The sequence below is a fragment of the Bombus fervidus genome, chromosome 5, assembly GCF_041682495.2.
Source record: "Bombus fervidus isolate BK054 chromosome 5, iyBomFerv1, whole genome shotgun sequence".
In the NCBI taxonomy this organism is placed as follows: domain Eukaryota; kingdom Metazoa; phylum Arthropoda; class Insecta; order Hymenoptera; family Apidae; genus Bombus; species Bombus fervidus.
Window position 1 is genome coordinate 10,504,829 of NC_091521.1, and position 16,299 is coordinate 10,521,127.

A 16,299-nucleotide genomic window follows, 5' to 3' on the forward strand; every position below is an offset into this window, starting at 1 on the left:
AATTCGTGTTAAAGCTAACTAAATTTGAGTAACAGTATATTTTATCTTCCAAATGTTATAATACACATATAAATTTTACTCTTGATGTTTTATGTATTTTTGAATCTACACCTCTGCTTGTCCGTTTTTACGTACTTACACTTATCGTAAATGCATAGGTACACATATGCAGTACTATACCGGTAATCAACCATGTGTGAATCGAGTGAAATATATTACCAACGCGCCATTAAACTTCTAAGAATATTAACTGCAACACTAACCAAGCGTCAGAGCGTATCTTTCAAAAATCCACATCTCACATCCAACAACTTCGGTTCTGATAACAATCTTCCAAGAAACTGTCATACCAAACATCTACAACCGAGTCTCTATCAAAAGCACAAAATGCGCATAAACATTCGAAGATGTTTTTCAAACATTCTCGCCAAGCGTCTGTTGATCATCGCCATCAAACAAATGTCAGCGAAGAAGGATCTCTTCGCCTCTATCTCCCCCCAATCCACCAACAAAAGGCAATAGATTCTTCCTCTCGTATAAACGTGCTTTTACTTGGTATTTCGTTCTTCGAATGTATAGGAACACTCCTCGAGAACACTCGCAGACATTAACGAGCGTTTCCGCTCGTATACATTGCACGTCTCCGTTAACTATTCAAGTAGCTTGCAAACATTCGTGAACACTTGCGCGCTCTTATAACTGGCTTGTAAACGTACTTAACCATATTACAACGCGTTATGAAAATATTTTCTTAAATACTTTTTTTAAAAGAAATTCAAAGAGAAAAATATGACGAAGGAATGGTTCAATTTCACTGATAATGATAAAAGAACTTAATGCAAAAATGTATCGGCTGGTCAGGTGATGTAGTCGATTTACCTGAGAGCGGATCGTTCAGCGCGGATGCCCATGTCGCGATGCAGAGAACCGTGATCGCGAAAACTGGGAGCATATTGTTACGTGGACGACGCGGCTACGTCAACTGGCTGGTGTACGATGAGCGTCCCGACGCTTTGCCGCCAACAGTATGACGCATGCGCGTTGCACCTGTGCGAGACTCTACCAAGAAAATATCGTAAAAATATCTGTTTACAATCGTCCCGGCGACCAGGCACGCCGACACGAGTGCCTCTTCAGGTCTGTTAGGAGCGAACAGAGAAACTCTCTCTTTGTCTTCCTGTGAACCGCGCCAGTAACTTTTCATGCTAATTACATCAACCGGTAATTGCTTTAAGATTTTCCTCTCTATATCTTCAGCCCTTCCATGTTCTAAATCAGCTGAAGTCTTAAAAGCCGGTTAATTGCGTCGGAAGGTTGTGTCACGGATTTTTCTGTTGCGACATGGAAACGCGAGAATGAAATATTTTAATCGAGTACGAGCTGGGCTAACTGCGATCCTGATGTGTAAACGGGATGTTTTGAGAAGGGAAAGGATACGTGGCGAGATTCTAAGTTGCGTTTGCGTGTAACATGTGCTCTTAAATAATTTGTTGGATTTTTAGAGATTTCTTTTTTTTTTCTTAATGTAGAAGTGGAATCGGAGGATTAAATTTTGATGAAGTAATTTGAAGGAATTTTTATATGTTTGAGAAATTATATTCGCAACAAAAGTACATTGTGTCACAAAATAATTGTTTCGTGGAAACCGAAATTGCCTTAAAGGCAATTAAGACGAGTTTAAAATATAATGATATAAAGATGTGAACATCGCCGAGTCATTTTTTATTCTATTACCACCATGATAAAATGAATCCTAATCTCAACTTTGTTGCTTCTTCTCAATTCTTCTCCTTGTTACCGTTTATCCATTTATGTAACAGCCATTTAAGAAGGATTTAAAAGCATAAAGTTGTACAATTTCCTGTTTTCCTTATCCCTCCATGTATACGTAACGAAATTTCTCTTCAATTTCTGCGGGATCACCCGTTGTTTCGTATCGCGGTAATTAATTATCAAGTTGAAAACTGCAACAGCACGAATCCAACTTTTCTCTATCTTCCATCACTTTGACCGACGAAAGTTATTATAACAAGCTTTAAGAATTACTCATGCATTGATGAATATAAATTACACCGTACATTGAGAAGTTTAATCGAAGTTTACGAAAAGCTTTTCGCGCGACTATTATCGGCCGATCTCGAAGAATTCGAGACACCAAATAGACGAATAGTTTCGTCCAGCCAAGTTTCCTAGCTTAATTTGTCAACTGGGTCATTTCGTAATCGAAATTATTCTGTCGACTCATCGCTTCGTGAGTTATCTCGTTTCGTCTATTGGCCATAGTGACAGAATCGATTTTTGATGAATATCGAGTTTATATTATATATATATAACATTATTATTAATGTTAGTGTAGAAATGTTGAACTGCAGAATTTAATAATGAAAATTTCAACTCAAACTCATTGCACGTCAGAACTCATTTAATAATATAATTTAATAATGATATTTAACTCGTAAAACGTTAATAATACGCACATATATTCAATGCTAAATTTAGTATCAATTTTAAATAAATCAGTAACATTTCATAATATGACCAACAATAATTATAATTTAATAATACTAGTAATATCTAGTAATAACTTGATTAAAATGCAACTTTTACTCCGCTGGATAAAACGCTTGCAAAACTCTTACTGAAAAATTTCAACTGTAATCCTAAACTCCATTCTCAACTCTGGTCTCGATTGAACTTTGAACTTACGCATGCATTTTCCCAACCATTTCTCCTTGCATATGCACATCCTTTCTTTCTCTACATCTCAATCTTCTTCGCTCGACGTAGTAATTCCTAGAATGTCTACAATTCAGAAGTGTTCACCCAAAATCTTGCGCACTCGTACGCCCTTTGTTCACATAATAATCTCGAGCACTTGGTCCAAACACTCTCCTTTCACACTTTTAACACTCCAGACTGAAAGTCGGATTTTCTATGCATCTTATGACGCATGATTCTAATGCGTTTTACAACGCAAATATCGTTGCTTCATTCCTTTATGTCACATCAAACAATGCTATGGTACAGATTATTAAAATTATTTAAACATCTATTGTTCTATTAGGAACCAACAAGTATGAAATTCCATTTTAAGACGATAAAAGCGATGTCGAATTCTCTAAAAGCCGTCTAATCGTAAAACAAAAGTTGAGAGGATTTTGAGAAAAAGGTTTATGGAACTATCTATTTAGGTTAAGAATCGTTTTCTTCTTCATCTCGTAAATATAAAACAAACGAAGTTTATAAGCTATTACATTTACCAATCCAAATGTAGCTATGAAAAAACTAGAGCTAAAACTCTTAAAATGATGTACTGAAATCACCATTTTGTTGTATGTGCTTCTTTTCGCGAAATCTCTTGAATTATTAATGAAACGTTACAGCTCTCTCGGTCGTATAATTTTTATGAACAAAATCCTCTTGAAATTTTCGTTAAAAATACAATTTTTCTAAAAAAAAAAAAGGTAATCAAAACGATCGAAATAATCAAAGATATTGCATTCCCGAATGTTATGGTAATTCATAAGAAATAATTATTATAACATTTGGTAATGCAATATCTTTGATTATTTCGATCATGGTAATTCATAAGAAATAATTATTATGAGTGCTATTTATCGTGATTAAACAGTAGAGAATTGTTTCTACCATTTTTAAATGTATTTCCCTTCATCCTGTTTTCCTTGTCTACAGCTGGAAAAAATTTCCATGCGTCCACAATGCTTTTATGACGTTGTTTATACGGAATATGCTGCGTCGTTTTGCCGCTTCATCTCGCTGTAATCGAGGCATTAGGCGCTGCAGTATCGTATAAAGCAGCATATGTTTGATTATGTTCGTGTATATCGCGTCAGAAATCGTAATGACTGCAGAGGAAAATGAAACATTCCAGCCGTGCAACGGGAAAAGAGGAAAAGAGGATCAGAGGGAATCGAACGCGATCATTTATAATCTCCGTAAGGACGATGCTCGATACGGATATACGAGGTGAGTCTTAAATAAATCAAAAAAATAATTTCTTTTCTTGCAAGGATATTCTTCTTATACTTGCCATACGTATTCTTGAGATTTTATTTCATTTCGTTACTCGTATTTGTTGACTCTTCTTCGTGTTCATTAATAAATTAGGACCATCGATATGTACGTATCTTGTTTTGAAAATCGATTCTATACTTATTAAAATAAAATGTGCGTGACAAGGATTAAGCGAAAGTCTATTAATTTTACGTATAATAAAATGAACTGACATAAATTAACGTTCGAGCTCTATATTCTGTCCATAAATAACTTTTAAGATATTGAACGCGTGAATAAAATAATGACATAGTAACATAGTTTAGAATATATAACGTGAAAGTTCGTATAACGTGTTATTAATTATCATGCACCATACAACTATCATGTTTGAAATAATGTGTTAGAACATTATATTACTTCATTTTTCACCGAGTTTAATGAACTTCGCACGACAATTTACGCTGTCGTCGCAATACTAATAGTCATTAAAATTCTACGAAATATTGAGCATTAAACTAGTTTTTGAAAAAGAAATAAATTATGATAAATGAAGAAAATTGATTTTTAAGCAACATCAGTTCCTAAGTACAGTTCTTAATATTTGCTAACACTTTATATACTACGCGAGGGAAAGATCCTTTATGCAATTTTTGAACGAAGAACATGAATGCGTACGAGTCACGTCGTTCCCTTATTTGTTCACACGTTGCATCTATACAATTGCTCGAGGATTTCAATGAAACTCAGCGTGCAAAATTCTCTCTTTAAGAAAGATGAAAAAAGAATTGTATTCCTCTCTAGAAAATGCAATTTCTAAAAATCGATTTTTGTTTCCTTTTATGTATCTTACTACAAACGTTCAAACATTAAGTTCAAACTATTGGCAATCAATGTCTCAAATAAAATAAAGTAATTCATCTGAGAAATATCTTTTATTGAAACTAGGATCGCACTCTTTGCAAAACTGTACTGTTCTAGACGATAGATTCTCTATCTCGCTAAGAATTTAACCTATTTATTCGAACTTTTCGCAGAATATTCCGAAAAATTGTTTAAAGCTACCAGCACGATCTGCCTGTTACTTTATAGTTTGAATTTCGAACAGAAAATCAAATATGCACATAAAAATCAATATTTGCTATTCTTATCAAAAATTCGGGATTTTCGCGTTATCGCCCATTTAATTCCACGCGTTCGGTGTTTTAAGCTTCACAAATTCGGAATATCCGCTTACGTTTAATGATTCGACACGTTCGATTCATTTAACAGCAATACAACAGAAAAATAAGTTCGTCGAATACACTGTACATATTGTCAAATGTATCGCAACATTTTCTACGATATCTTCTTTTTTTTTTTTTTTTTATTTCATAAAAACTGTGCTCGAAAATCCTTTAATTTACTTTCATACAAAATCAAATTGGACCAATAAAATATAACGTGTTACCAGGGTAGAAAAAATACAGTACCTAAATTTTACTTTTTTCTTTGACTATCGGGGCGTTCGTGATCTCGAAAATCGACCACAACCGAAGCGTGTCGTCGAAATAAAATTTCGTTTGGTTATATTTTCGATCGGTGACGCAATCAATTCACGTGACCCACATTGAATAGAATATGACTAGAAGACGCGAATCAATTGTTGATCGGCCTTTGAAAATCTCGTCGTGGTCATAAATCCATTTGTTGCCGATAAATCCGAATTGCCGGGGTAAACACGCAGGCAGCAACAATAAAATACGAAGCAGCTTGCTGTGCGCATTGTTACGGAAAACGATTATTTGTTTTCGCTATTCCACATAACTTTCCCGCGCTTCGATGTGTCACAGAATTTTCGACCTCTTTTTTCCTTTCTCCGTATCTCTCTCTCTCTCTCTCTCTCCCTCTCCCTATTTTCTGTTTTTTATTCTGATTTCCTTTTTCGTCGTTCAACCTATTATACTCAGTGACACGCACGCCGCCATTCTATTTCGTCTCGTTGAAGCCAGTCGGGCGTATGATTTGAGGATCGTGCACGACCGATAGTAATCCTTTCGGTGACAATAAGTTGCGCGTGAATTTCAGTCTGCCGAAAAATAGACAGTTTTCCGGCAAGGTCAACACAATTGTTGGTGCGTTTCGGTTTACAACTAACACTATGCTCGATGATGAATTCACTCGGTCTGGTTAGTACTTTTAGTACATAACTATATTCAAATACACTAACAAAATTTATTTGAAATTTTATTTAACGTAGGTATATAATACACGTAATATAATATATGACGCAACATGTCTTGGTAAAAATAAATTAACGCGAGAAAACAATTTTTCGATATAAACGTGTTTAAAATTATGCGATTTGTGACGGGCTTGTTTATTTCGTTTTCAACTACATTACGTAGATTCAAGATTGATCAGAGTATGTGTAGACGTTACCATTAACGTAATAACTGTCTACTTTCATTAGTAACACGATTTTAATTGCGAATTGTGAAAGCAACAATTATTCCAGGAAACTGGGATTGGTCTTATTGTAAAAAGCATACGTTTGCCTGTAAAAGAATATGAAACAGTCGAAATCGATTTTTTTTTTCACACTTTAAGCACATTTTACGAGAGCAGGTCACACATTACATAAAAGTTTTGTATAGCAACTGTTTAAGTACTTTCGTGAGTCACTATATGTACTGTAGGATTACATTGAATTCGCGACTCCATTACGTACCATTAGTGTGATTAAAGCAACGAATGTGCAGCGGTCCGGCCTTAGTAAATAATCCTAATAATTTCTCGTATTATGTCATCAACCCGCTTCAATCTCTAGCTATACGCGGCAGTGTTGATTTTTAAATGTTCCTCATAATAGTACAGCCTCGCGTGATAATTCAGCCTCGCCACGGATACTATACAAGGTCCGCGTGCTGCTAGATGGAATCGCACCTCCGGCCAGATGTTATTACGCGCAATTGCTTTCACTTATTACAGGCACACAGTTCCGGTAGCGTACTTTTCCCGTAAAAGGGAAAACGCCCCAAATATGAGTTTTCTTCGGCTACAGTCTACCTTCAGTGTTGTGACCAATGCTTAGTTTGATTACCTGGATATTCAATTTTGAGGTGAATATTTTTGTATTCGTTCTATTCGACTATTTTTATTGACTGTTTTAAATGTGTATTTTTGAAATAAAGAATAATTGTTTCTGTTTTTTTTTTCAGTTCATTGTTTACAGGTTAAATTCTATAACTTTTAGGAAACATTGGTCCGCTCTAAATATTTTGCCAGTTGCTCGATTAAAATTTTCTAAATTATCTTGAAATCTAAATTGTTTTTTTGTTGTTGATATGATTGTTAATGTGATATAAACACTTCTTGTTTAAGTAGTATTAGATATGTAACAAGCATAGATTATAGTAGTTTGTTGTATAGTCAAGCATTCTATATATACAGGTAGATAGATCAACATTAACGAAAATCGAATGGGACGCAGAACAATTTAACTACGTGAAATGCGGAAACTTTTAATCAAAATTGTTTTAAACCTATTTCAACCGGTATTATGTTCGACACCTCGCTAAACGATAGTCATTTTATTTCTCCATAATTACTGCGATACATACTTCCCTTTTATCTAACTGATATTTATTTAAGGCTTATGGAAATTTCACATAAAAATTTGTATATAAAAAGTGTATATGAATTTTTGTAACTGGTAACGTAATAATATATGTCCTATACTCTACAAACATTTACAGATTGTTCACGATTTATATCCAACATTTTGCTCAACCAGCACGAATAAATAAACATATTTATATTTAAGCGCATTTCCTATAGTTTCCGCGATCAGCAAGAACTACAAAATGCTCTTATGACATAATAACGTGAGCTTTAAACATTTCGCGTGTCGGTCATGCCGATGTAAAGGCATTACATTCGCGATCTAGGCACAGCGTTCCACGAGTTACTAAACACGCCATACTATCGTTAATGCTGTTATGCATGCGGTATTATTTTATTTGCATGATCTTACATACACTGACTCATCATTTCGGCACAGACAACTTAGTAAATCGCGAATTTATTCTCTCCCGTGTCCATTGATTTGCAAGCTGCATTACTAGAATGTCTATTACTGGTCGAAGATCTAATGCATTTTTTAGTCTAAAACAATAATGTTCCTTTATATTGGAAAGGAAAAAATTGTAACTTGGAAATACGGTGATGTTACGTGCTTCCTTGGGAAGTAAGAAAATGGCCGGAGAAATTTAGAAGTAACTTGAAAACAACGAGTTAGCTAGTTAAAAAGAACTTAGAAACTGAGCGTAGAAAGCATGAAGTTGGAGATAAAATTAAGTGAACGTAGATGGTTGCAATACAAGTTTAATTAAAAAGCAACAATGTTTATGCTGACTTTAGCTTTATCTAAGTATACTTCTTGCTTTCGAGGTACAGATGATTTAATCTAAAGCTGGAAGCTACATTATCATTAGAAATAAATCACGTTTAATGAATCAGGCAATCAGTTCGAGGAAAAAAATATTCGGACATCTTTTATTACTGATTTGAAACACAATGAAATATTTAAATTTACTTAAAATAGAAAATTTGAAGAAAATATATCTTTATAATAGAAAATATATTTTAATCTGTTTAATAATATATTTCATTTTATTCTAATAGGTAGAGGAGGCCATTATTCATTTCTATTTTTAAGAACAAGTATTTGGAAATAGTATCGCACAGTCGAAAACTAGAAAAATTTCAATATGAAGCGGATCAAATCAACATTTAAGGATGTCAATTTAAGATGCCATCTTTAAAAGACACGTTTAGCTATCGTTAAAAATAATTTTATATTTAAAATAGAAATGATAAATATGGAAAAGAACCAGCAAAGCACTAAAGAAACGATTTATTAATTCATCTGTAAACTTTAATGAAGGGTTGTAAAGGGAGTCACTTGAAGGGGTTGGAGCCTAAGTACCTATAAACCAAATAATGAATTTAGCATAAAGTATATTAATGTTCTAAATGAAATTAACGCCAAGGTGTATTAACGAAATAAGTGAAAATTTGAAAGGAACGATATTCATAATGGATTTTAAGGAAGAATTTCTCTTATAACGAAGCAGCGAACCAGAGTATACGTTATTCTGGACTGTACGTAAAGTGGTATAGCAATTTAATAAAATATAAGTAAACTCATTTACCCTGACCACTGTACGGAGAGTTCTATCCTATCCCATTAAAAATAATTCCAAACATTCTCTGTACAGTGTATTTTAATAATAACCTGACTATTCTAGTGGTTCTGTGCCATGTATACAATTAACAATTTCTCTGGCTCTATTTTTTGTCATTACTAATAAATTACTCTTCATTCTGGATACCTGATAAAATTAGAATGGTATCTATCTGCCGGTGGACAGAAATACCTATTTTCCAAAAGTATTCCTTTCTTTCTGTCCATATTTCTATTTCCATTGACATTTTCAATTACAGAAACGAACAAACGAAATCTTAAAAGGTAAACTGTACGTAAAACACATTCCAACTTTACAAGACGAAACGTTTCACCGTACGTTAACTGGCAAGTCTTGCATGGCTAATTAGCTTAATAAAAAACCTACGCCTCGTCTTGACGTACTCTGCAAAATTTATTCACAAGAAAAAGCATCGGGCCGCTTAACCGCCGAGTAACTTAGTCGAAGTTGAGTAGAGAGGATTTGTGCGGAAATCTTGGAGCGATCCTCGTGCTACCTTCTCGAACGTGTAACGATCCTCTTCCCGAAAACAACGAGCTTGCGTTCCCCCGAGTTTAACAAGATTGTCGCGTGCACATTGGTGCAAGGCACGTGGTTCGGTACGAGTGTGTTCTCGCGGTCGGATTCTCGAGACGCGGCGGGTTCGGGCATCGACGCCAAAAGCTGCAAGGATCGATTTCAATTTAGCGGCCGTTTAAGCGTGCACGCTCTTGGCTAACGAGCTTTCGAAAGTCGTAGATAGCCGACAAGTTGGCCTACACGGACGGCCGCGGCTCGGAACCACCCTTCGGAACTTACCGCAGTCGGCCGGCAAGCATCGCGAGCACACGTGTAACACGACACCGATAACTCCCTCTACATACCTATAGAATGTAGTAGGTAAGTGCACTAATATACAGGGTGTGATAATTATTTAGTATAGCATACAGCTGATCGATTTCAATGACTCGCAAGTATAGTGGCTGCAAAAGAATTGCCATCACGTTATATTTATTATAGCATTTATGCATCGATTAATTAAGTCTAAGCATATTATATACTTTGTACTACTTTTAGTGGTACTTTCGTACGACCACAAATATTTAGTACTATGGCAATGAGATGCAGAGCCTGATAAAAGAAAAGCTCTATATTGAAAAGGTAGGTTATTATAATAATTACTAATGGGAATTAATAATTCTTCCGAGTGTACGTTAGATCACGTGAAATAATTCGTAGTTTTGCGGGAGGAAATTCCAATGACACATAAACAGTATTCTGCTACTACTTTGACTTTTTATCTCTGAGCACGGGAGTAAAGATTATCTTCATAGGTAGGTTCATAGCGGTCGTTGAATGTACGCGGAGACACAAATGAGTTCATAGCGCTTATTGAATGTACGCGGGCACAGAAATGGCTTCATAGCGCTCAAAGAGTTAATCAATTAACGAACATACGCCTGATATAGGAGACATCTTATTCAGTTGCTTGATAGGACTTGAGAATTTTTATTTTACCGAACCATTGAACATCGCATAGTTTGTGATCTCTGTGGATTTAAAGAACCATCAAAGAGCTATATTAATTCAAATATGGAACCTGATTGATATGTTAACATTTGGCTTGTTTTAATCATTGATCTTTATGAATTCAGGCTTTAATATCTTATGATGTTTCATTTACTAAAACATGTATGTGTAATATGTACTTGGTAAAAAGATGTCATTGGTAGAATAGAAAAAGATTATTGCGTTAAAGGCACGAATTTAGGTCTGAAGATAAGTTACTTTTAAAAATGTCGATTTTTATATTTTGTTGATTCTTACAATCGTAGAATTTGTTTTATGAAAATGAAGCATTTTATGCTTTGGTACTATACATATTATTCTCAAAAAAGATATAAAAAAGATTGATAAAGCAACGCCCGATTTACAATCAAATGCATTCGAATTATTTAATTATCAATTTCAAACGAGAAGTTTATTTGATTATGACAAAAAGGAGTGTATAGTAACAATATAGAAAAGTATTACCATATTACTAGTAATGTAACTTCTAAGTTATATAACATTGTACAAAACGAAAGTAGAACATTATACGCTTCATGCTATTTATGTATCATATGCTTGGCAGATTATTGCTCGAGATATACTACTTACCCTGTCGCGAAAGGCGATGCTCACACTTATCCCAAATAAAGGAATATTAAATTTAACTGCTGAAGTTCTCTTGCAAGAAGGAAAAAGCTAGCACAATATCTCAATCTCAAAAATTTAATCGTCACATTTATTTGTTCCATTAAAATTGTCAACTTGTTCTTCTGAAATTATTATATAATTCCATAAGCTCCAGTTATGGATCTCAGTAGATACAGTCAAAGTATCGGTATGTCTATTAATATGAAAAATTAATAAATAAAAAGGAACAAATCACAAATATGTTTTCCAATTTATAAAGTACACGTTTCACTAAATACTTAATTGGCGGTCAATAAATTTTTATCAAAGTTTCCTAAAACAATAAGACCAAAAAATTATTTTTAGGATCCTCATTAGAGAATTCGCGAAACTTAAACTATAAAGTTTCTTTTTACGGTTTCCGATTCATAATGAATCGCCAATGAATTAATTCTAAACCTATTCAACTACCCCGACGCCACTCTAAAGGATCGTGTTGTTACTTTGTAAATCGAGCAATTTGCGAAGAAAAATTCCGTGTCTCGGTCAATTTCATAGGCCGCCCATGTGTGCTTATTAAAATAGAACACCCTGTACATATGTACGTAGTTTAATACATAGATACACCGCACAATCTTGTGGTAGAGGGCATTGTTAACGTCTAGAAAGGATAAGAGCACCGTGGAAGGTGGCCAGGGACTGTTTTACTGCTTTTCCAGCAGCGATGGCGACGGTGAGTCAATGGTATGGCGTGCGGTTCTCCCGGCAAAGATTAGAAAGAACCGTGTATGCAGCTGAGGAACAGATTTACGTTCGGCAGGTAGATTGCACATTATGGTCGACATTTTCTACGGGCACGGTTTCCGTGTGGCTGGAAGCTCCTCTTTCTTTCTCCCTTTCTTTTTCTTCTTCGACACTCCTCTCGAAAACGATTTGTTCTTTAGTACCACCGAATGAGATATTATGGCGATTGCCACCGCTCTGTATTCTCCTAAATTTTCGTAGATTCCCTTACATTCTCCTACGTTTCCAATGATATTCACATTTTTACGTTTGATTCATACGTTAGTTTTTTGGTAGACAAATTGATCAGTTCCACTTTTTGTCAATTTCTTAATTCTATTGTCTGAATATACGATTAATAAGCTGCGGATCTATATGCAAATTTATATTTTTCAGAATATAATTGGAAAAGTAGAACCTTGGTAGAAAGTTGCTTTACGTGTCAAATATTATAGAAAGTGCTATACCTTGAATATTTTATATAATTTTGTGTATCATGTACATTGTATACAATTTTACATCTATTGTAATTAGAATTTCGGCAAATATATATATCATAGTCCAATTGTTATACAGAGCGATTTTAACACGTGGCGAGTAGAGTTTCCAAGTAGCAAATAAAGCATATTATTTCTTCAACAGTGGATTCTCGTGATCTTTTGTGAATTCTTCGCTGTTGACTCTCGTAAATAAATTCATTGCGTCTATTGATTACGATGTACAAATTCAGTATCCATATAGATATTCCAGTGTGCAGAGAATTTAATTATATGTATATAATCCGTGCTCTACGCTGGACAAATTTTATACTCGCGAGATATTGAATTGTTCGGAAAGTTCGCGGTGTTTCTGACAGCCGATACATTCAATTACGTACGTGGTACGATTGAAAAAGGATTATTTATTATAAACTTCTGTCAAAGAATAAAATGTTGAATTTGGTTAAACGTTGAATAAATAATTATTAAAAAAACAGGATCGATCAAGAAAAATGTGCTTTTTAACGAGACAATCAGTATGAAATGTTGCACAATTAAAGAATAGTTAAGAAACCATTAATTAATCTTTGTAATTTTCATAGAGCTGCTTAATTTCAACAAAAGATCAAATCTTCATTTTACTAGAAATGTTTTTCGTTATATTATCTCCATATTTCAAAATCTTAATAACTAATCTTGAATATTTATATGAACAACACTAAAGAGGAATTGCACGACACACAATAAGCATTCACCATAATTAAAAATGTTTCGTCAGAGATTTTTCAAAGCTAGGATAATCATAGTCATATAAAGCAAGATTCAACGCATTATAATATTTCATTTGTGTTTTTAATTTAAGAAGTTAATGCCGCCAAATCTTCTTTCAAGATTACGATTTCCCTTTGAAGACTGCGCCGATCTGCTATACTGATGAAAGGAAAATTAGTACGATACGCGAACACACAAAGGAGAGGAGAAAGAATTGATAATATGGGAAATATAAAACCAGCCTTTTATTCGCATAAAATCTTTCCATCACGCTACAGAACATTTAAAAAATATCATTGTACAGGCACGCGTTTCGAAAATCTTTTTCACAACTCGAATTCGAGGGCGCATTTACTTACAATTATCTGAATATAAAATACTCGGTTTATTAACATTCGTCAGAGCGTTTCTCGATAACAGTCCACCGCGAAAGGAACTAACGGACGTCTAAACTTTCGAGAAACCGAAGAACATAGTAACGTATGTTACATGTGTATGCATGTATTTTGATTATCATTGATCTGGCTAACAGCGAAGATTTGGCGATTCAAAGTTTCCAAGCCTTCTCCTCCTGACTGTACTTTCAAACGAACAGAAAGGAGATTACTTTCAGTTGAACGATTACAAAAAGTATTTGCACATATTTATATTCTACTACCGATCAACCTTTTCACAATTTTTGCCTCTAAATCTCTCACTTAAGTCTGTTCGATTTTTAAGTTAAAACTGTTACATTATCATTGAGTCGTGAGTGATTACGGTAGCTTATTTGACAAATCTTGTATCATCAAGTAGTATAACAATTTTTGTCTTCAGGAGAAAGAGAGGGGGGAGTAATAAAACTTTCTGACAATTGCAAAAGTAAGACTTACCGTTAAATAATTTAACTCAAACTGTTACAATTCATATATGACTCGACAGTTACGATTAGAAATCGCTGTATAAAAAATGAGAAATATATGAAAATAACGAACAATGAGAAATTCAGAAGCACCAAACGATTGAAAAATAAATTGTTTCTCTGTCTTCAAGATTCCTAGTATTTCTGGTATCAGACGCAGCAAATTTATATTCTCAGCTTCTTCTAGGAAATAAATATTAATATTTACGTTACGCGTGATGCTCGAAGTGTGAGATTCACCCTGCTATGTTCGACAACCACGCTATAGTAGAATTAATAGTTCCGTTTGTTTCTTCATTTTAACCGCGTATTTAAATAACTACTTAAATATCAAAACAATAATGGTGTGCAAACACTTCCTCCATCTAATATGACTTAAAAACAATAGCAAGGCTCCATTCCATAAAATTATGCTTTTCATTGAGTAACAAAATGTCGACAGTGCTCCGCACAGCGAGCGCGTCAAGCAAATCTTTTACAAAACGTCGCCTGGATGATATTGGGATGAAAGGAATTGGACGCAAGGCGAGGCAGCGTCGCGTCGACAGCTTTTTCGGACAACCGCGTGCGTCGAATGGAAAATTCGAGCAGCTTCGAATAAGATTCGATGCCGAAGGAAGCAGCCTTCGAGACATCGTGTACGTGTGTGATGTAAGTATATGTGCGGGACAGATCTTTTTCTTCCATTCTTCTCGTTCTCGGCTTCGTTGCTCGATTGGCTACCTACGAACGAACGGTTCGTGTTGCCTGACCGATAGACAACCAGTCACACGATGTTACTGTTAGCGTGCACCAGAGTAACGGCCGACCAGAAACACGTAACATTCGTCACAAACGCGAACAGGTTTCGTCGAACTCGGCAGGGCTGTGGTGTTGTCGCTACAGGCATGGCAAAAGATTTTGCCGCAGTTTCGACAATGGTGCTGCAACAGACACAATTAATTCGAATTAGTGATGAGAGAATGGAAAAGAGAGAAGATTGTCGTCCAAACTTTTGAGTGGTAAAATCGATGAAGATGTAGAGTGACAGTTTGCAAGCTTTCAGATGCTTGGTGTGTATAGAGATAATTTATTTATGGGGATAGTTACGAATTAAATATTCTTGTTACGTTAATAATAATCATTATTAAGTAAAATTGGTATTTCTTGATAGCATGTGTTGCAAGGAATTTTTTTTTTTTTTGTTATTAGGTATTAGTTATTAATATTAGTAAGTAATATAAATTAAAAAATCACGAAATTAAAAAACACGTAATATGTATGTGAAATTTTAGTTTTGTGCAATGTAAAAATGGAAATTATTTGTTTACACATATGGCGTATTGAAATACCTAGAATGGTCATGATCTATGATTAATCGATTATTATTATACATTACATATTTCAAAGCAAGGTGGTCGAACTTTGCAAGAATAAACAATTCGTTCCACAGCCAGTTTGGTCTATTTCAAACTTCCCCTTTCTCGATAAAACGAAACTTTCTTATTAGTTTTTGAATCAGTTCAATTTGTTCCCTTTACTAGAAAATCGTGATCAGGCAGAAATTTTGCTAAGATGAAAGTAGAAATGAGGTTCGAGTCCTGAAACTGACTTGAGACAAAATTGACCTAGATCTTATTCAGAATTCTGCATGGTTACTAGTTTCAAAATACATCATTCCCACCTAAGACCTGTCCTCTGTTTAATCGTATTCGACGATATTGCGATTTATGCTTCAGCTTATTTCATTAAATTAAATGCCTGAATCTCGTTTCGGCGACCTCAGTAGTCGATATCAACGATATCCACTTAAACTTGATAAAACTTTATTCTCTCTTGGTTTTGATTTTTGACTTTAACAAATATTAATTTAATTGTAACAAATGTCATTTAATGTTTAATTTTCGTTGGATCTACTTTAATTCCCGCGATTATAAATACGTACTACTTCCTGACTTTTGATGGA

At 34.5% G+C, this 16,299-nt stretch overlaps 2 protein-coding genes and 1 long non-coding RNA gene across 8 annotated transcripts in view; 1 reads left to right on the top strand and 2 right to left on the bottom strand.

Annotated features, from left to right (window-relative positions):
- LOC139987219 (lachesin) overlaps positions 1 to 968 on the bottom strand; it is a 163,351-nt gene extending 162,383 nt beyond the window's left edge. For all 3 annotated transcript variants that reach the window (XM_072003222.1, XM_072003221.1, XM_072003223.1), the window contains exon 1: positions 880 to 968. In XM_072003222.1, the coding sequence (XP_071859323.1) occupies positions 880 to 952 (73 nt within the window). In that variant the 5' untranslated portion in view covers positions 953 to 968. The remainder of the gene's footprint in view (positions 1 to 879) is intronic.
- Positions 969 to 3,806: 2,838 nt separating this feature from the next.
- LOC139987587 (uncharacterized) lies at positions 3,807 to 7,329 on the top strand. The gene is made up of 3 exons (XR_011799882.1): positions 3,807 to 3,987; positions 6,985 to 7,115; positions 7,215 to 7,329. It is a non-coding gene; the product is annotated as an uncharacterized lncRNA (long non-coding RNA).
- A 6,354-nt stretch (positions 7,330 to 13,683) lies between these two features.
- Positions 13,684 to 16,299, bottom strand: part of LOC139987525 (protein RUFY3) — a 30,450-nt gene continuing 27,834 nt past the window's right edge. For all 4 annotated transcript variants that reach the window (XM_072003870.1, XM_072003868.1, XM_072003869.1 and 1 more), the window contains one exon: positions 13,684 to 15,277. In XM_072003870.1, coding sequence (XP_071859971.1) covers positions 15,137 to 15,277 — 141 coding nt within the window. In that variant the 3' untranslated portion in view covers positions 13,684 to 15,136. The remainder of the gene's footprint in view (positions 15,278 to 16,299) is intronic.